This window comes from Eriocheir sinensis, chromosome 10 (assembly GCF_024679095.1).
Source record: "Eriocheir sinensis breed Jianghai 21 chromosome 10, ASM2467909v1, whole genome shotgun sequence".
In the NCBI taxonomy this organism is placed as follows: domain Eukaryota; kingdom Metazoa; phylum Arthropoda; class Malacostraca; order Decapoda; family Varunidae; genus Eriocheir; species Eriocheir sinensis.
In genome coordinates, this window is record NC_066518.1 from 3426800 (window position 1) to 3449109 (window position 22310).

Here is a 22310-nt window from a genome sequence, read left to right on the forward strand (position 1 = left end):
CATTAGTTAGAACTCACCCTGAGTTCAGTTCTGGTCACTTTTCTATACAATAGATATCAAGATTTTATCATTTGTGCAGAGGAGGATGGCAAGAATTATTCACAGATTGAGAAACTTACATATAAGGATAGACTTGAACGTTTAAATTTGCATTTTCTAGAAAAGCGAAGGATGCAAGGAGACTTGATCGGAGTTTATAAATGGATGAAGGGATTTAAACAAAAGTGATGTCAAGTGGGTATTACACATAGTAATGGGTTTAAGTTGGACAAATTCAGATTCATCCAAGACATAGGCAAGATTTGATTTACTAATAGAGTGGTAGATATATAGAACAGGCTTGGCATCCTTGCTGTAGGTGGCAATACGACGGATACATTCAAGGAAGGGTTAGATAAATTCACAGATGGTGAGGTTAGGCGGGACTAGGTTTCTAGGACTGCCTTGTATATAGGTTTATATGCCTCCTGCAGACTCTTTATTTCCTTATGTTCTGTGTTATGGGGTAATGAGTTGTTACCAGCGTCACAGTCTCAAAGACCAGTGTGATGGAGATGAGCACCGACGCCACACGCAGCTATAGCGAATGGATGACCAACCGACAGACTTGCGATCGTCAGCCATACCCTCCCGGACTGCGCTTGGAGCTCTCAAATGACGGCTCTCCGAGTTCGGCTGAAACCGTACACCCACGCACACCCGGGAGGCGGAACACAACCCCCACTGACACCCGCTCACTGCTGGGTGGACAGGGGTTACGGATTAAGGGAGGCAGCCCATCTGTCTCCACTCTGCTCGGAAATCGAACCCGGGAACCTCGGTTATTACATACGCTATAGAATTTATACATTTGTTTAACTTTCATTTTCCCCGCGGCGTCTCCGGAAAACACGCCGCGCCGCTGTGTGTGTGTGTGTGTGTGTGTGTGTGTGTTAGGAATCACCACCGGCCGCTGCCCCCCGGCGCTCAAGGTTTACAATAACATCAAGGTAATGGCTCGGCGGAGGCGGCGCGGCTTCCGTCCCCTGAACAAGGAGAAAAATCACGTTCTTCGCTGTTTCCAAGGCTTAATGTGACGCGCTCGGACATACACTAAGTCTAAGCTGCGAAAGAAATTACTAAATAACTATTTGCCTCCATTATACTCCGATTTTTTCCGTAATATATACTCATCAGTGGAAAAGATAACGAGAGAGAACACAACAACCATTCTCTTTATGATTGTTTTGCCGGAAGATTAAAAGGAAAGGATTGTGTTGGACGCTTTCCGTGACCGTCGCGGCGCCACCGACAGACGGTGAGGCGACGTGTTTTCTGGAAGGGAACGGCGGAGACGCGGGGACTGAGGGGCTTCATGAGGGCGGCATGGAAGGTGGAAGGTAAACAAAGATATTAATGTTATGGCGTAAATAATTCTTTACCTGTCACGTCATTACTGATTCTTCCCCAAGGTAGTGGTTGGTAGTCGTGGTGGGCGTGGGCACGATATTACAGAGGCATGTGTTGTAATTAACAGTAACTTGTATACCTGCCGCTCGCGTGACAGATTAATGCCAGTAAGTCTGCAGAGGCGGTATGTCGAGTGCAGGGTACGGGAGCCTCATCGGGGAAGGGGTGCATGACGCCCCCTTCCCCTTACTCCTCTCCCCTCCCCTCCTCTCCTCTCCTCTCCCCTCCTTTCTCTGTCCACTAAGCAGCCAGCCCCGCCCCGCGCCCCGCTGACCCACCCCGTGACCAGCGTGCCTGTCGCCCCGCCTGTACGTAGCAAGAGGCGACAGTCACCCGCCAATCCGGGAACCCTCGGGAAGGAGAGACTGTCGCCCAATTACTGTCACGATGCCTCCCAGTCAGGCGAGCCTCAGGGCGGCCGAGACACGTCCTCTTTGGTCAAGCAGCGCCGGCCTCTCCAAACTCGATGACATTTTCAGGTCAACCCCTGCGGGGAAAGCACAAGAGTTCTCATCCTTTATCTCATCAGTATTTAATTGTTGTTACGTCACAACATAGATCAAGTTTGTCTCTCCACCGCACTGTTTAACACTCAAGGTTGAAGGACGTGTAGCTTCGCAATGGCTGCCTTACGAAACCTGAAACGTTTGTTTATACCAAAAGAAATGTTCCATCGCCAACACCATCTTTTTATACGGCTTGAAAGCCTTGTGTAGCGAGTTTGTTGCCCCTATTCGCCTCAGACCTTGAAGGCCGTGTGTCGGGGTTCATCGCTCCTCCGTCCCACCTGGAAACCTGACGTCATGATCTCAGCCAGGTAAACACAAGTTGTGGGTCTGCCTGTGTTCACATTCCTTCCCGAGATTAAGCCCCCTACCAGGCCGGGGGTGAAGGACCCCCTGCCAGGCTCCAGCAGACAGATCCCGCCAGCGCCGCGCTTCTGCGGAACAACAAACATATGTATTAAACAAGACGGGTACGAATATGTTTCAGAAAAGTTGTGACTCGGCGGGGTGGCGCCGCGTCCGTCCGTAAACTTAATTATTACTGTTATGTTACCAAATATTTGGTGTGTGGGGTTTAATGTCACTAAATGAGATCATTAACACCTGGTCATTGCTATTTAATCGAAATCTTGGCGTAACTAAAATACCCGTGCCAAAAACAGTCTCTGAGTAATATAGGGCCACTAACACCGTACGAGGTGTGTGCCTGGGCGCCGCGTGTTGCTGGCCTTCACTGTTCAGGAGTATTGGCGCGGCGAGGCGCAAAGACGTTGATATAGTTTTCCGGATTCTCTTTCTTTGTGTCTTCCCTGACACAGAGAAAGGGTGTTCGCATTCCTGGCGTGTTCATGTCGGTAATTACCGTTGTTAGCTTCTCGCTTATATTAAATTCTCCCGGTTTATGGTTTACATGGCGGGGTGGTCTACATGTGCGCCACCCCCAGGTATGCACGTGACGTCAGCGGAGCACGGGAAGCTAGCACACCCAATACGTCGACTTCATGCCTCGTCCTGCTGAAATTTCCCTCGTCATGTGCTTTAAGAGCAGTCCAAAAAGAGCGATTAACAAAGATTTATAAAGATTTTCAGACCACTCAGACCCTATGGTCCAGACTACATTGAAATTCTATATCAAATGCCTCCAGGACTTTGTATTTCTACTTTAGTAAATATTAAATTGAAGGAAGTGTCGATTGAGCTCGTTTATAAGTATATATATATATATATATATATATATATATATATATATATATATATATATATATATATATATATATATATATATATATATATTTTTTTTTTTTTTTTTTTTACCTCTTATTACATTCGTCTCTCTTCACAGCCTTGACTTTTGCTTCCCTTCTGGGTTTTTTTCTCGCTGTTTTTTTTTTTTTTTTCTTTATATATATTTTATTCTCTGATTTTATGTATTTTCAGCTACCAAACAAATCGAATGCAAAGTTGATTTCATTTATATATTTTGTCACAGTCACTTATCTGCTCACTTTTTTATGCGTCTATGTTGATCGATTAATTCACTTCTGCGTTGATCCATTATACTTCATTGACGGAGTGACCTTGTTTTATTTTAGGGAGGGAGACTGAAGACTGTAAACATGTAGAGGCTTTGGTTTTGAGCTGTGGCTTGTCTCAGGAATCCACCTAATCACCCTAGTAACACACACACACACACACACACACACACACACACTTTATTCTCTCTCTCTCTCTCTCTCTCTCTCTCTCTCTCTCTCTCTCTCTCTCTCTCTCTCTCTCTCTCTCTCTCTCTCTCTCTCTCTCTCTCCCCCCACCCCCCACCCCCCTTGTTCGTAGAGACGTTTATCCCCATCACTCACAAATAAGACTCGCCCTTAAGGATCATCAGACGGGGTAGCCTCTCGGGGAAATACATGATTAACGTGAATATTCCGGAAAATTCTATTAGTCTGGAAAATTCTGGGAGTAATAATGAGAAATGATGACCCAGTTCTTCCCTTCCCTTTCCCCCTCTTTTTTTCTCTCTCTTATTAATCTGTCTTTTTCTTCTTCCTTTATTCCTCTTCGCTTTTCACAGTTCAGTCGCTCCCAAGTTTCCTTTCTCCGTCTCCGTCTGTCCACTCTTCCCTTCTCTTTTTCTTTTCCTCTTTCCTTTTGTCTTCTTCCTCTTTCTCCCTTTTTCCGCTTTTCACAGTTCAGTCGCTTTCAAGTATCCTTTCCTCTGTCTCCGTCTCTCTGTTCCTCCCTTCACTTTCCTTTTTCTTCTTTCATTCTTCTCTCTTCTTTCTCTTCCTCCCTTTTTCCGCTTTTCACAGTTCAGTCGCTTTCAAGTATCCTTTCCTCTGTCTCCGTCTCTCTATTCCTCCCTTCACTTTCCTTTTTCTTCTTTTCCTTCTTCTCTCTTCTTTCTCTTCCTCCCTTTTTCCGCTTTTCACAGTCCAATCCCTCCAAGTTTCCTTTCTTCGTCTCCGTCTATCTATTCTTCCCTTTCCTTTTTCTTCTTTCCTTCTTTTGTCTTTTTTTCTTCCTCCATTCCTTTCCGCTTTTCACAGCCCTTTTCCCCCCAAGTTTCCTTCCTCTGTCTTCACCTGTCTTCTTCCTCCTTTTTCCTCCGCTTTCCTCTTCCTTCCTCGATATGAGTAAAGAAGTCAGACGAATTTGCATGCTGTTGGTGTAAATGTGCATCCCCTGGAGTACTTGAGGTGTATTGAGGGAGAATGATAAAGTTTCAGGTGTAAATGACTATATCCATACACTCACTCTATCCTAAAATACTCAGATTCTCTTTAATTAAACTTTCCATGGGCATTGAAAATTCTCCTTTGTTTAGCCTCTGGAAAAGTACGAGAGCAGATTTCCATTAAACTTGAAGAGCAATATCTGAGAAAGTTTGCAAGATAGGTGGTAGGCATGTGATTTAGGTAGAGCATAAGGTTATTTTCTTTATATATTTCTTGAAATCAGGAGTGTATGTTTTATGTCGTGTGGATGGTGGCTAATACTGACCTCCACGCCACTCTGCTCCTTCGTCCTTGGTGGTGATGCCGGGGGGGTGCCGTCTGGGTGTGTTGCTGTCGGTCTGGGGTGAGGGGTTAGGGGTGAGGGGCGTGGGGTGAGGGGTGCGTGAGGATGACTTAAGTGTATCGACGTTTGGGGTGGGCAGGGAAGGAAGAACGGGGGGGGGGGGAGGGGGGGTCACGTTCAGGGTCACGGGTCACAGGTTACCTCACTTCTCGCTCCCTTCGCCTTCCTTCTCCCTCCCTCCCCCCCCTCACCGCCCATGACCTACCGCTGTGTTGACTCTTTCTCCTCGCCTTTACTGTTTCTCTTGTTTACCTGTCGGACCCGGTTTCGTCTTCCTCTCCCTCCTATCCACCTTGGTTCCTCACTCCCTCTCTTCAACCATCCTCCATCCATGACCTACCTATGGGATCGTGTCTATCTGTTTTCTTTATATCTATCTATCCCTCTCTTGTTTACCTGTTGTCCTCTGTTCCGTCTTCCTCTCCCTCCTATCCACCTTGGTTCCTCATCCCCACTTTCAACCATTCCTCCATCCATGACTTACGTATGGGATCGTGTCTAGCTATTTGTTTTCTTTATATCTATCTATCTATCCCTCTCTTGTTTACCTGTCGTCCTCTCCCTCCACCTTGATTCCTCACTCCCACTTATCGACCATCCTTCATCCATGACCTACGAAGAGAACCATGTCTGTATATTTTTTTTTTCTATCATTTAATCTCTCTATCTATTTCACATCTTTATTAGTCCAATGTAACACGACTGATCAATTTTAAAACAAAGCCGACCGTTACGTCACATTACTACATGGCTGAAGAGAAAATGCAATGTCTTTGTGGCCGTTTTGGAAAGACCACTTATAGCCCACACCAAAGGGTCTGTGTTGATCTGAGCATCCATGTAATTCTGTGTACATCTCCTCTTACTCAAATTGGCTGCCGAACTTATTTTTTTATCCATCTCCATTTACATTTCTCCTCATGGTCTCTCTCTCTCTCTCTCTCTCTCTCTCTCTCTCTCTCTCTCTCTCTCTCTCTCTCTCTCTCTCTCTCTCTCTCTTATCACTTGCTCTTCATTCCGGCCCTCATCACTCCTATCTACTTGTCTGACCTCGCCCATAGGATCCTCATATGACTCCCTCCCTCCCCCCCTCGATTCCTTCCTCTAACGGTCAATCCCTCCATCTCTCCTTTCTGAACAACCGGCAAGGGAGATTTGATGACGTGCGTGTGCGAGTGTGTGCGTGTGTGTGTGTGTGTGTGTGTTTGTGTGTGTTTGTGTGTGTGTCATTCTGAAAACATAAACAAGGATAAAACACCACATAACCTACAGTATAATAACAACAATAACAACAATAGCAACAACAATTACAGTAGCTTACAATATTTACAACGATACAATCAGCACCAACATTATAACAAAATAAGCAGCAACAATGACAAACAAACAAAAACAAACACTGCGACAGTCTTCAGACAAACAAATTCTTGCCTTGTGTTTTTATGCAATAGTAAATAGCACTCTCTCTCTCTCTCTCTCTCTCTCTCTCTCTCTCTCTCTCTCTCTCTCTCTCTCTCTCTCTCTCTCTCTCTCTCTCTCTCTCTCTCTCTCTCTCTCTCTCTCTCTCTCTCTCTCTCTCTCTCTCTCTCTCTCTCTCTCTCTCTCTCTCTCTCTCTCTCTCTCTCTCTCTCTCTCTCTCTCTCTCAATCACACACACACACACACACCGCTCCGCTGGCTCAACTGGTTAGAGCGCTACTCTGCCAGCCTTCACGACCTGACAGGGCGACGGTTCGAGCCCTGCTGAGGCCGGATTCTTTCCGTTGACTAGGAGTGGTTACTGTCCCCCTCTGAGCAAGGGAGATGGGGTGTGTGGTGTGTGAGGTCCTGGCAGTACCCAGAGATCGACTATAAAGAGGCTCATGTCTGGAGGGTATCTGCTGGCGATCACGAGTCGAATTCGTGATCAGGCCGTGGTGGTGGTGGTGGTGGAGAATTATATATACACATACACAAGGGCACCCGCGCGTCAGGAATAATCGACAACAAAGATGACTCAAGGGAACACACACACACACACACACACACACACACACACACACACACACACACACAGCTGACACATCCATATTAACGACCCTTTATGACTCCCTTCTGCCTTGACCTGTCTTCCACCTCCTCCCCTCCTCCTCCTTCCCTCTCTTCCTACCCCTCCTCCTCCTCCTTCCCTCTCTTCCTACCCCTCCTCCTCCTCCTTCCCTCTCTTCCTACCCCTCCTCCTCCTCCTTCCCTCTCTTCCTACCCCTCCTCCTCCTCCTTTCTCCTCTGCTCCTCCTTCCCTCTTCCTACCCCTCCTCCTCCTCCTTCCCTCTCTTCCTACCCCTCCTCCTCCTCCTTCCCTCTCTTCCTACCCCTCCTCCTCCTCCTTCCCTCTCTTCCTACCCCTCCTCCTCCTCCTTCCCTCTCTTCCTACCCCTCCTCCTCCTCCTCCTTCCCTCTCTTCCTCCTCCTTCCCTCTCTTCCTCCCCCTCCTCCTCCTCCTTCCCTTTCTTCCTAGCCCTCCTCCTCCTCCTCCTCCTCCTCCTCCTCTCTCCTCCTCCCCTTCTCTCCTCCCCTCCTCCTCCCCCTCCTCCTCCTCCTGCCCTTTCCTCCTAGCCCTCCTCCTCCTCCTCCTCCTCCTCTCGCCTCCTCCCCGTCTCTCCTCCTCCCCCTCCTCCTCCTCCCCCTCCTCCTCCCCTTCCCTCCTCCCCTTCTCCTCCTTCTCCTCTTTCAACAAGAATAACTCCGTCTTCACCTCCATCACCACCAGCAACAGCAACACCAGAACCACCACCACCACCATCATCATCATCATCATCATCATCAACAATTACAACTACAACAGTAACAACAAAGTTCTACTACTACAGCTACTACTACTACTACTACTACTACTACTGCTGCTACTTCTACTGCTGCTGCTGCTAATAATGATAATAGTAATAATAACAATGATAATAATAATAATAATAATAATAATAATAATATTAATAATAATAATAATTTGAAAGAGACAGCACGATACGTTAGGTGCTGCATAACGTAATGAGCACTTTTTTTTACTTTTTTTTCTCGTGTAATTACATTGGCAAGTTACATTCATCTAATCATCAGCATAAATACATAAAATTGTATCATCGTCGGATCGGTGTTATGATCTCCAACGCTCCGTCCTTTTTTTTCTCTCGTGTCTGAGTCAAGAAACCTTCAGCGTTTTTGCTCCTGGTCTTTGCCTCGTCTCTTCCGTTCGATGTTGTTGTTTGTCCCGTTCCGTCTCCATATCTTTGACCTCAGTTCAGCGTCACCTGGTGGTGGAGGTCAACATTCTAAGCTCTCTTCACCCGAAATTGACCTCTCTTTTGGCTACTCTTTACTTTTGTCTATTATGGGAGCGGCGAGTAGCGGGCTTTTATTTTATTTTATTTTTTTTTGCACTCTTTTTGTTGCCCTTGAGCCGTCTCCTTTAATGTAAAAAATAAAATGCCCAACAACGCCCCTCGATTCGAATATTATCGGGTAGTCAGTGTACTCTTCCCTCCTCATTTCGTCCTTTCCTACTGGTTTCCTGACAAAAACATCAGGGAAGCGTGAGGAAGGTAAACTGTATTAACCTGTCGGGGATTCATTCTACGGTTACAAATGTTAGGCGTCCCACAGATCACTCCTTCGTTCGTTCATCTTTGAGGGTTTCTTGACATCGGGATACTTAAGGAAACGTGGGATCATGAGTGTCAGTGTCGCCAGTGTTTCCTTGTAAGGTGTTCGTATGATAAAGACAGGGAAGGTAAACGGTGATTTCCTGACTGTCATGTGTTATTGCCCTGCCTGCATGTGTCCGGGGGGAGGCATTTTGTCCCCCACTGAATCAGAGGTTGAAGACGGAATTATGCTCCAGGGCGACAGGCACACTCCCGAACATGATGTAAACTTGTTGTGAAAGGTTCCTCACCCTCCACATCCCTCTATAGTCCGTGTCACGTAACCTGTCGCAGAAAGTCTTTGAGGGAGGGACTGGCGGACTTGCTTGGGTGATGGTCTCGCGCGGTCATTGTCGATTCCCAACTTGTTTCAACGTGAAGAAAACTGGCTTTGTATCACAGTTAAAACCCTTATCAGTTATTAAGATACTGCATTATACTGATAGAAAAGAGTATCGTCGAGAACCTCCATTAGTTAGGCATGTATTGAAAGGGATAACAAAGAATTTTTACCACAGTCACCACCGCCACCACTACCAACAACAACACCTCCACCTCCTCCTCCTCCTCCTCCTCCTCCTCCGCCACTAAGATTTCGACGCCCCACTTAATAACCAACACTTTTGCGCCATAATCACTCCCAACATTACCACTCCACCTTGGCGTTTCGATTTCGCATTTACGTCAGTTTGCCTCTTACTCACTTTACTTATAACTGAAGAGGAGGAGGAGGAGGAGGAGGAGGAGGAATATTACGGAAGTGGAGAGATTGATGAGAAATTGGGTTGAAGCGAAAGGAAGAGGTCGAACCGCTTAGAGGAGGAGAGAGGAAAGGAGGAGGAGGAGGAGGAGTTGAAAGAGAAAAATCATGAGTGTTGACAAGAAAGAAAAGCGAAGAGGGAAATGTTTGAGGTGGTATTAGTAATGAAGAAGGAAGAGGAGGAGGAGTGCATGTGAGGTGACAGGGACTAATGGAGGGTGTTTTATATCCATCACCAAAGAAAACCAATAAATTTACCCGAATAGACCGCGAGGCAGACAGGTGGAGAGGTAAACAGGTGGATAAATTAAGGAGGAGGAACAAATCTGAGCCAGGTGAGGGGCAGGTGAGGACAGGTGGTTAGGTGAGGATATCGCTTGTTGTGACTGCGAAGGAACACAGGTAAATATAATAACGGAGTGTGTGCAGTTTAATAAAGTGAAAATGTTTGTTGCATCAGGGAAGGAACACAGAAGGGAAGGTGGGAACAGGTGGTTAGGTCTGGATATTGCCTCTTGTGACTGAGAAGGAACACAGGTAAACATATTAGAGTGTGTGCAGGTTTAAATAAGGAGGAAGATTGATATGGCATAAATTTCAGAATGGCACTATTAAATATCTGCGGGTGATTTTCCTGTGTTAGATATATGGCCAAAGGTATAGATAAACACACATATAGTCATTCACACAGACAGACAGACACCGATATATATACTCTGTGATAAAGGAATGGATAGATAGACAAAAAATAAGCTTACATAGGATACATAGAAAATAAGATACATAGATGGATAGAAAGGCAGACAGATAGATAAAAAGATAAATAGATAAAAAGCCTAACAAACTAAACTAGAGGAGGCAGATAGCAGTCCTTGGCATAGATAGCGGTTCATTAGGTGAGCTATAATATAAGCGACGTGCTGCACATAGATCCTTAATTACATGCTGCCTGGTGGAGACGTGTTGCCCCAGTAATGACAAGCGGCCCTGGGTTCGATCCCCGCTAACTTAACTCACTTACTTATCCGTGTGGAGTTTCCTGCCGTCCATGGATGTCGCTCCCCCTTCACTTCCTTTCATATTTTCCCTTTTTTTTTTTTCTTCCTCATTATGTCCTTCCTTTCTGTGTGTGTGTTTCTTAACTCGTTTAACCCCGTTCCTAATTGTTTGTCAGTCGGTCACAGTGTAGCAGTCGGTCGTGTGTGTGTGTGTGTGTGTGTGTGTGTGTGTGTGTTCAAGGTGATATTGTATAATCATAATGCGTAGTGACCACCAAGCACCAATCAAGAGGTTTTTTTTTTTCATTATTTTTTTATAGTATTATTATGATGATGATGAGTGGCTGACATAATGGCACTGTATTGATCTGCTTCATCATCTTGCGTCCGGTGAACAGAAACTTGCCTCGTCGGTAGCTACTAACTTTTTTTTTCTTTTTTTTTTTTCTTTCTCGTCTACTTTATTGCCCCCTTGTATACTTTCCTCCACTCTTAGCTCCACTTATCATCATTTATTCATCAACCTTTATCGTCTCTCCCATCCACTTTGTCTTACTCATACGCCATATCAGTTTGTTCTTTCTGTCTTCCATTATTTTTTTCCCACTCTCCGGTTTGCTAATTCCTTTCCTTCTTCCACATATTCCACATCTTAGCTCCATTTATCATCATTTATTCATCCACCTTTATTGTGTTCCGCGTCTACTTTTTCTTACTCACTTCATATCAGTTTACTCTTTCCATTTTCCTTTTTTTTTTTCTTTTTTTTCATTTTTTTCATTTTCCTTTTTTTTCATTTTTTTCATTTTTTTCATTTTCCATTTTTTTCACCATTTTCCTTTTATTATTTTTACTCACTCCATATCAGTTTACTCTTTCCATTTTCCATTTTTTTTCTTCATTTTTTTTCTTTTTTTTCATTTTTCATTTTTTTCATTTTTTTCATTTTTCCCCATTTTCCTTTTTTTTTATCACTCCATATCAGTTTACTCTTTCCATTTTCCATTTTTTTCTCCAATCTCCACTTTGCAAATTCCTTTCCTCCTTCCACATATGACCGTTATTTGTCATTATTTGCCGCTTAACTTTAACTATTAATTTTTCATTTTCATTATAAAAGATTTTCTACGTTCCATCACCCGCCGTACCATCAAATCCATTTTCTGTGCTTTGTTACAATAACCAGTCGGCTGTTTCCCTTTCCCAACGTTCATACTATCAATGTTCTTTTGCCATCTCTATCAATCCCCACCGAAATTGACCTCTCATTTGGCTATTCTTTTCTTTTATCTTTTATGGGAGCGGCGAGTAGCGGGCGTTTTTTTTTTTTTTTTTTGCTCTTTTTGTTGCCCTTGAGCCGTGTCCTTTGATGTAAAAAAAAAAATATCAATCTATCTACCTATCTACCTATTTCACACACACACACACACACACACACACACACACACACACACACACACACACACACTCGATCCACGTGTTTTCTCTACTAACTTTCCTAACTCGCCCTTCACCACTAATCTCGCCGCCGCCGCTATGCTATGTACTCCGCCTCTCAGCCGAGCGTCCCACCTGAACCTTGAACTGGCGGAGCTGCGTGGCGGAAAGAAAGGTGTTGTTTGTCTGCCTTATACCTGGGGCGGGCTGGGACGGGGACGGGGACGGGGGGGGGGTTAGCCGGCGCGCGCGAGAGGAAGAAATGGAAAAATAGGAGGACGTTCAACTCGTTTTTTGCTTCTGCTTTTTTGTTCCTGTGTTGGTAGTTGATTTGCATCATAACCCCGGACTGTCTCTCTCCTCTTTATCTTCTATCTCCTCCTCCTCCTCCTTAGGCTTCTGTTGTTGTTTTAGGGCGTGAGGGAAGCGTGGTGTGTGTTTGTTTTTTGAGAGGAAGTCTTTGTGTAAGTCTCTGTATTTCTCCTGCTTGTTTCATTTACTGCTTTAGGGTGGTGTGGAAATCTGAAGTCGTATTGTTTTGTTGAAAGTAAAAGTGGGGAAAACGATCATTCGGGTATATTTTGTTTTTCTCATATATGTATATTTCCTCCTGCCTACGACTCGAACTCTTTCTTGAGGAGAGTATCAGGACACCTCTCTACCCGGAATTGACCTCTCTTTTTGCCTCTCGTCCTATTTTTCTTTTGCCGGAGCAGCGTTTATGGAGCTTTTATTCTGCCTTTGTGTCTCGCCCTCGAGCTGCCATCCTTGCTGTAAAAAAGACGTGATCATCTTCCTAAAATATCATCGGGTATTAAAAAACTCGTGCACTTAACAGCATTTCTCTTCATTTAAAGCCAACAGGGAAGGTTTACCAGACGATGTACATTTCGGAAAATTATCCAAACTCCTTCGACCTGCCGTATATGAGAAAAAAATATACATGAATGATTGTTTTTTCCCAATTTTACTGTCAAAAAACAATACAACTTCAAATTTCCACACCACCCTAAAGCAGTAAATGAAACAAGCTGGAAGAAATACAGAGACTTACACAAAGACTTCCTCTCAAAAAAACAAACACGCACAATGCTTCCCTCACGCCCTGAATCATCCTCATAACAGCGACGGCGGCGGAGGAAGTGATGACAGACCTTGAACAGCGCTTCCCGTCGAGCCACTTATTAAATTTTCCTCTTTCCGCGTTATGGTGTCGCCTGGACCTTGAGCGGACGGCGGAACTTTGCCAGGAAATCACATAAGCCAAGTAACTCGCTCGGAAGAAAACGCCGAAGCAGGTTGAACTGTAGAAATGAGCGGGGCAATAAGGTGGAAACACTGTGTAATATCCTGGTTGTGTCCTCAGGTGTGAGATGACCAGATGCGGCCGTCGAGGGAGTGAAGCGGAGGTGTCCTTGGTCAGCCTGTCAAGAGCCTGATAACCAAGGAGTCTATCAGGAGTAAGTAAGTCATTGCAGCCGCCGGAAGAGGACGCCACGTTACTAGACTCAAGACTCACGCGAAAGGCACCAGTTAAGAAGACATCATGGGGTGTGGACTCAGCTCCGAGGCCGCCGCTGGCATTCCTGACCCCGTGAGTTGCCGTGTGTCTTTTGTTCAATCCTGAGTCACCTAAGAAGTTATCATGAACTCTTCCTCACCTTAGACATTCATGAAACGTATTTTATGGACAGAGGTGAAGTTATCGCCCCGTTTTCCCGTCAACAATTAACGCTTAGTAACATTTTTTCTTATTTATCATTGCTCTCATATTCATCTTTCGAGGTTTTAATATATGTCGATGCTTTTTCCCACTAGCTTCATCTTCATCCCTTAAAATATTCATCTTTTGAGGTTTTAATATATGACGATGTTTTTTTTTCCCCCACTAGCTTCATCTTCATTCCCTAAAATATTCAGCCGTCTCCATATCCACCACCTTCACCGCCACCGTCAGTCATCCCCCAAACAGTCTTTAAGTCATCTTTCTCACGTACTTAGGTTGTTACTCCACTGAACTTAAGTCATCCTTCTACTGTACTGAAACCAATATCTCATCCTTCCGCTGTATACTTAACCATCCCTTCAGTGTACTTCGATCCTCCTCCTCTTCAGATATACTTGTAGTGGTTCGTACAGTCTTCCCACAGTAACGGCTTCACTGTAACGTTGTACCTTCACTAATATCAACCCTCACAACACCACTATCATCATCTGCATCCGTCATCCACACGTTCCATACCCTTCCCTATCATCCACACGGCATCATCTTCCTCACACAACCCACACAACGGCTTCATTGCAACGTTGTACCTTCACTAATATCAACCCTCACAACACCACTATCATCATCTGCATCCATCGACACGTTCCATAACCTTCCCTATCATCCACACGGCATCATCTTCCTCACACAACCCACACAACGGCTTCATTGCAACGTTGTACCTTCACTAATATCAACCCTCACAACACGACTATCATTATCTACATATTCTACATCCATCATCGACACGTCCCATACCTTTCCCTATCATCCACACGGCATCACCTTCCTCACCCACTCCACACGTCCTCCACCCTGACCTTCCCTCCTCACCCAGACGAACCCCGATGAGGCACTGGAGTTCGCCATGAGAAACGCCGACAAGGACGCGTTGCAGAGAGCCGTCGAGACGCACGCCAATGTCAACAAGGTGTTCACGGACAAACAAGGCCTCGAGTACACCGCCATGCACATCGCCGCCAAGTTAGGCTGCGAAGAACTCATCCACAAACTGGCTAAAGTACGTGACTGCTGCTGTTGTCTTTTGATACTATATTTTTTTTTCAGTGTGTTGTCTTTTTTTTTTTTACAGCAAAGAAAATAGCTCAAAGGCAAAAAAAGGAAACATTAATGAAAAATGAAAAGCCCGCTACTCACTGCTCCTATAAAAAGCGTTCACACTCACATTTCTCCTTATGCGTAAACAATAATGAAAAAAAAAGCCCGCTACTCACTGCTCCTATAAAAAACGTTCACACACTTTTCCTCATGCGTCCCTTCCCTAGTATCAAGTTTTTGCCTCTCTGTTCCCTCCTAGTTATTCATTATTCGTCTTACTGTTGTTTTATGTATTTTTTTCTTAACGTTATACTGCTTATTTGCACTCATATTTACTTCTCATTCATCCTTTCTCTCCCTCAGTATATCAAGTTTTTTGTCTCTCTGTTCCCTTCTAGTTATTCATTATTCGTCTTACTGTTGTTTTATGTATTATTTTTTTACGTTATACACCTTCTTTGCACTCATATTTACTTTTTATTCATCCTTTCTCTCCCTCATTATATCAAGTTTTTTGCCTCTCTGTTCCCTCCTCACCATTCACTATTCATCTCGTTGTTGATTTATTCTTTATTTTTTTTCCGTATTTTGCTTAGTCTCACTCACACTTCCTCCTCATTCATCCCTTTTATTCACGTCATCAAATATTCACCTCCCAGTCTCCTTCCTAGATGTTCATTATGGGTCTATTTCTGCCACTTGTCAAATATTCATCAACTCACAGTCCTAGTATTCACCAAGCCACTCTTGCTCACTCCCTTTTACTCACCTCCACCTAATCCCTCGCTCATTCTCCCATCATACTCACCCCCACCCACGCCTCCGCACATCCACTCCACCCACCAAATAGCAAAAACATACTCACCCCGCCCACCCACGCAACCACATTCTCACTCCACCCACCCACCTGCTAGCACGCCCCAGCCATTCTTCCGCCCACTCACCATCCCAGAATAAACGCAAATGTCCTCTGCTCCTGTAATCTCTGCTGATGTACTGATGTCGTATCTCTTGCTTGCAGTGCTGTTCTTGCGTTTCTTTTCGTTTCATTTGAGTAGTAAACAGTTTTCATCATTTTTTGTTATTTTTGTTTAGTGTGTGTTGTTTTGTTGTTTTTATTAAGTGCGTGTTGTTTTTGTTGTCTTGTTGTGTTGAGTGAGTGACGGCTAAGGGTGCAGTGACAGGAGAGAGAGAGAGAGAGAGAGAGAGAGAGGCGGTGTTAATTATAGGTATAGGTACTCACTCCTCTCTTTTTACCTCCTGTACTCATGCTTGTTACTACTTTGCCCAATGTCCCTTAAAGAGTATACCGTTGACCCATGATTGGAGGGTGGTGTTCAAAGTTTAAGTCTTTTTTACAGCAAGGGAGACAGCTCAAGGGCAAAAAAAAAAAGGAAACAATAATGAACAAAAAAAACGCAATTCGCTGCTCCTACAAAAATCTCAGAGGAGTGGCCGAAAGATAGATCAATTTCAGGTCGTAGGCAGTAGGAAATGGTCTACTATCCCTTCCTCTCACCCCCATATTATTAAACTCTTACAAGCCTTAGTACACCTACCTGTATTTCCAAAGCCTCTCGCTGAAGTTGTCGGGGTTTCCATGGGTTGTCTCCTGAGGCTGGCGGAAGTCTTGGAAGGCTTCTGCGTCATGAGCGGGAAAAAACATCATGATTACCCGACCTAGCTCCTCTCTGGCCTTGTAAAACGTTCGCAACAACAGCCACAAACGTTTGATATTATGAGTGTCAATCTCTCGTTCGTGGGTCGATATTTTCAGACGCCTCTACCTCTCCCATCAACTCATTCTCCCATCAACTATTTCTCCCACCCATCAACTAACTCTCCCATCAACTATTTCTCCCATCAGCTAATTCTCCCATCAACTATTTCTCCCATCAACTATTTCCCCCATCAACTATTTTCAAAGGCCAAAGAGGAGAGCAGCCGGCTTCTAATGTGTTGTTTTCATGTTCACGGTACAGAAAAAGGGTCAGACTACCACCAGGGTCATTACACTACCCGTGGACATACCCAGATATCCTACGAAAGCCTTGTCAAATGTGTGCTTGGGCGCCGGAATGTGTTAGAATATGGCACTTAATCTTTCTCCTTCTCCCTCTCTCTTCCTCAGGCCGGCGGGGACGTGAAGCGGTTGGACGGGCGAGGCGAGAGTCCTCTGCACATCGCCGCCAGACACGACAAGGGCGAGGCGGTGAAGGCCCTGGCGGGGGTAAGCAAGAGTCAAAGAGTTAAAACCTCATACACACACACTTCGTCTCGTCACACTTGCGTCTTCCTCTTCTTCCTCCTCCTGCTGCTTCGTTCGTCATCTCTTTCCACCACGACCGCTTCATCTCCCTTCTCTTCTGTCCTTTTCTCCGTTCTTCCTTTTTCTCCTTCGCTTTTTCTTCCCCTTTCTTCCACCTCCTATGTCTCTTCTTCGTAAGCTTTGTCCTTCATTTTCACTTCCTCCTGTCCTCCGTCCTCTTTATCTTCCTCTCCTATCGTTTTCTCCGTGTTTCCTTTCATTTCCTTCCTTTTTCCTCCCCTTTTTCTTCTTTCTTTTACCTTTATTGACTCCTTAATCATCCTTCTCCCTCATCATAAGTTCCTCCTGTCCCCCGTCCTCTTCATCTTCCTCTCCTATCGTTTTCTCCGTCTTCCCTTTCATTTCTTTCCTTTTTCCTCCCTTTTCTTCGACCGTCTTTGCCTCCTCTTCTATATCCTGCCCCTCCTTCCTTGTCAATTCCTCCTGTTGTTCATCTTTTTTCCGTTTTTTTCCCTTTTCCTTCATTCTCCAGTTCTCTCGTCCCCGGCTCCTGTCCCCACCAGCCTTTCCTTTAGTCTCCTTCATATTCCTTCCGTTTTCTTTTTTATCTCTCCCTCTCTCAGACATATACTTCATTCGTCCACACAAACGTATACATGCAGCGACCTCTCTCTCCTCTTCCTGTTTCTCCTCCTTCTCCATTATTCATCGCCACCCATCACTCCGCTTCTTTTTTCTTCGCTTACCCCTCGCTCTTACCCCTTCCCTCCCTCACCTTCCTTTTTTTCGCCTCCTCACTCATTGTTTTCTTCGGTATCCCCTCGTCCAAATTCTTTCTTCCATCGCAAATGCTCCTTCTCTTCCTCCTCCTCCCTCTCTCCTTCTACCCTTCGTCCTTCATACTTTTCTTCCTGCCCGTTTTTCTTTGCTTCCTTTCCTTTTCTTTTCTCTTTCCTTTGCTTCCTTTCCTTACTTTTCTCTTTCCTTTGTTTCTTTCCCTTCCTTTCCAGTTTCCTTTGCTTCCTCCCTCCTTTCTCTCCCTCGCTCCATCCCTCCCTCTTCCCCTTAATTCCTTCTTTCCTTTCTTCCCTTTCCGTTATCCTTTCATGCATTCATTTGTTTAGTTTTCTTCGTGTTGTTTTCTTTATCCCCCCCCCCCCCCTTCCTTACTATTGCTAAAAAAACTATTCCTTCTTTCTTTGTTGTTTTCCTCCCTCCCTAACCTTTTCTTTCTCTCAATGTTTCTCTCCCTCCCTCTCCAGCCCACACACACACACACACACACACACACACACACACACACACAAACACTATGCTTGACAATAAAACACACATGCACGCACATCCGATATTGAACCACCGCATACCACACACACACACACACACACACACACACACACACACACACACACACACACACACACACACACGGGGATCTGTAGTGCAGTGGCCAGCGCGCTTGCCTCACCACCAAGAGATTCCGGGTTCGATTCCCTGGCGAAGTGGAGACGGATGGGCAGTTTCATTTAATCCGTGCCCCCTCTGTCCACCACCCTGCAGTGAATGGGTGCCGGATGTGTGCGGGGGTGTGAGATTGCTGCCGTGCCCAGAGATCAGTCACTTCGGAGCTCTATACAAGTTCAGTCAGGGAAGGGTACTGGCTGGCGATCGCGAGTCTAGCATGTGATCAGACCATGTTGAATCACACACACACACACACACACACACACACACACACAGTATACTGCATTTATCACCTCTTTTCGACCCCTCCCTTTCCTTTTTATCCTCCCATGTTTTCTCACCCCCTTTCTATCCACTCCTCCTCCTCCTCCTCCTCCTCCTCCTTCTCTGTCTACTCACGTGTACGAGGCGGAGGGACAGACGTCAACGATGCCTCTGAGAAAGGTGAATGACCCTCCTTCCTTCCCTCCCTCCCTCCCTCCTTCCTTCCCTCCCTCCCTCCCTCCTTCCTTCCCTCCCTCCCTGGCATCGTGAGTCACCTGTGTTGCTCCCAAAATTAAACTACCTGGCGCCTTGGACTCCCTTCCCCCTTACCTCTCTCCCTTCCCCTCTTTCTTTCTTCTCCCTTCCTCCTCCCCTCTTTCTCTCTCTTCCTCCCTTCCTCATTCCATCCTCCTCCTCTCTCTCTTCCTCCCTTCCTCATTCCCTCCTCCTCCTCTCTCCCTTCCCCTCTACCTCTCTCCCGTCCCCTCTTCTCTTTCTCCTCCCCTCTTTCTCTCTCTTCCTCCCTTCCTCCTTCCCTCCTCCTCCTCTCTCTCTTTCTCTTCCCTTCCTCCTCTCCTCTTTCTCTCTCTTCCTCTCTCCCTTCCTCTCTTCCTCTCTCCTTCCCCATCTTCTCTCTCTTTCTTCCCTTCCTCCTCTCCCTTCCCTCTTCCTCTCTCCCTTCCCCTCTTCTCTGTCCTTCCCTCTTCCTCTCTCCCTTCCCCTCTTCTCTGTCTTTCTCTTTCCTCTCTCCTCTTCTCTTCCTCTCATCCCACCCACCCCCCCTCCCTCTCCACCTCTTCATCTCTCTCCCCTTTCTTCCCTCTTTCTTTGGCACCTTCGAGTCTGAGGACAGCTCAGTCTCTTGCTAACTAAAGAAAATTATTAAAATACAGAATAAAGGGAAAATGATAAACGGGGAGAATGGTAAGGGAGTGAGACAAAGTTCTACGAATAAACATTGATGACAGAAAGGAAAAATAAAGAAGTGAATGAAGTAAAATGAAAAGGAGGAAAATAAAAAGGATGAAAACAAGAAAAATATAAAGAAATAAGAAAAACAAGAAAAAAATTAAAGAAGGTAATGAAGTAATGAAAAGGAAGATCAGTAAAAAAGAATGAAAACAAAAAAAAACAAGAAAGAAACAAGAAAAACAAGATAAAAAAAGAAGTAAAGGAAGTAAAATGAAAAGGAGAAAAGTAAAAAAAAATGAAAACAAGAAAAAAAACAAGAAAGAAGTGAAGGAAGTAAAATGAAAAAGGAGAAAAGTAAAAAAAAATGAAAACAAGAAAAAAAAAGACATGTAACAGCAAGAAGGAAGGAGATCAGTGGGGAACAAATCACCATGCCAAAAAAAAAAACAAAAAAAAAACATCTATTGACCCACTTCTTCAGCTCATCTTAACCGCATACAGAACACTGACTTCATCTCTTCAGTTTATTAACCGAATTTACCACTTTTATTTCTTAACAACAAAGGAGACGGCTGAAGGGCAACAAAAATAGCGTAGAAAAAAAAAGCCCGCTACTCACCGCTCCCACAAGACACAAGTAATGAGTGGCCAAAAAAGAGGTCAATTTCGGGTGGAGAGGTGTCTTGCTACCCCCACTCTACCTGGACACACTAAGCCACATCACATCCTCAATCACACATCTCACATCACAGCTTTATCCTTTCACCTCTCTATCATCACCATTTCACCCCTGCACCCTACTTCAGTCACCCCTTCACTCCTTACCGATTTCCTCTTCTCCGCATTTCCCCTTCTAATCCCTCACCTCCATATCCCTATTCCTATATCATCCCTCACTCCTTACCTATTTCCCCTTCTACGCATTTCCCCTTATTCTAATCCCTCACCTCCATATCCCTATTCCTATATCATCCCTCACTCCTTACCTATTTCCCCTTCTACACATTTCCCCTTCTTCTAATCCCTCACCTCCATATCCCTATTCCTATATCATCCCTCACTCCTTACCTATTTCCCCCTCTACACATTTCCCCTTCTTCTAATCCCTCACCTCCATATCCCTATTCCTATATCATCCCTCACTCCTCACCTATTTCCCATACCACATGTTTCCTTCCTTCTCATCTCCCGCCTCATATCTCCCTTATTTCGTCATTAACACCTTTATTTTTTTCCCTTTTTTTATTTCCCTTTTACCCCTTTACCGTCTTCATCCGCCCTCCATTCATTCTCATCCCTCACCTCCATGTCCAACCCAAGTAGTCATTATTCACACTTTTGTTTTATTTCCCTTTTTTTATGGTCCATCTTCCCTTTTGACATCTCCATTCGGCCTCCTTTCCTTACCTAAGTCCCCCATTAACCTCATAACCCTCTTTCTTATGACTCTGATTTTTCTTCTCGCTCCTCTCCACTTCATCCTTTCCCCCATCAACCTTATTTCTTTTTTTCTTATGATCACTCCTCTCCTCTTCACCCTTCACCCTCAACCTTCTTTTTCCTATCATCCCTCTTCACTTTGTCCTGCCCCATCAACCTTCTTTCTCCTCTTTCCTTATGATCACTCCTCTCTCCACTTCATCTTTCCCCCTCACGCCTAATCACACAACACGGTATAGCAGGGGGAGCTTCCGTGTTCAGGTGTGATGTAGTCGGCCCCCGCGCAGCGCACCAGCAGGGTCTCCGCGTCTTGGTGTACGTCATAAATCTCACGATGTTCTGATTGTATCTTTATAATTCTGCCGCGGCGGAATGAGGGTCACGAGTTGAGGGTGTCATGAGAGGAGGAAGATTTGATTAGGAGGAGGAAGAAGAGGAAGAGGAGGAGGAAGGAGAGTTATGTGTCACTTCCGTTTTCTACGTTATGAGGTGAAGGGAGACTAATGATACTTAATAAGATAGAGAAATGAATGTAGATATACTCTCTCTCTCTCTCTCTCTCTCTCTCTCTCTCTCTCTCTCTCTCTCTCTCTCTCTCATCGCTCATCACACATAAACTGTTGACATTTACGTAGAATAGACGAAAAGGTATCACACGTAACACGCCAAGTACTGTTATTGTCCCCGGCGTAGTATAAGACTCGTAACACCAAATAACACATGAAAAAGAGCCGCTCGTATTGGCACAGCAAATAGAAAACGACAGACGCGAATTGGAACGCTGAGTATAGAGTCGAGAAGAAGTGGATCTCGAGGGTATAAACAGATGGTCGATGGTCTTTAGCTCCATTATCGATTACATTATTTATTTACACCTTAATTTTCCCCGACAGGTGTCTCGGGAGAGGGACAGGTGGACCTTATGATTGTGCTGCGTGTGTATGACTGTGAGTGAGGAGGGGGAGGAAGGGGGGCGGGAGGAGGACGTTGAGAACTAGGACACAGAAAAACGAGTGTGGGTGGAGGAGGTGTAAGCAACTCAAACAACACCCTTCCCCCCTTCCCCTTGCTGCCCTCTCCCCTTTCCCTTGCTCGACACCACCCCCACGACCACACCCAACCACCACCCCAACCACCACCACCACGACCACACCCAATCACTATACCCATCACCTTCCCTACCACCACCACCACCGCCACACCCTCCTTGGTCACCCAGTTTTCCGGTT

The 22310-nt window shown here is 45.2% G+C and overlaps 1 protein-coding gene across 2 annotated transcripts in view; it reads left to right on the plus strand.

Moving 5' to 3' along the window:
- Positions 1-22310, plus strand: part of LOC126996449 (fibrous sheath CABYR-binding protein-like) — a 90928-nt gene that overhangs the window by 61314 nt on the left and 7304 nt on the right. For both annotated transcript variants that reach the window (XM_050856906.1, XM_050856904.1), the window contains 3 exons: positions 13275-13502; positions 14512-14694; positions 16864-16962. In XM_050856906.1, the coding sequence (XP_050712863.1) occupies positions 13455-13502; positions 14512-14694; positions 16864-16962 (330 nt within the window). In that variant the 5' untranslated portion in view covers positions 13275-13454. The remainder of the gene's footprint in view (positions 1-13274; positions 13503-14511; positions 14695-16863; positions 16963-22310) is intronic.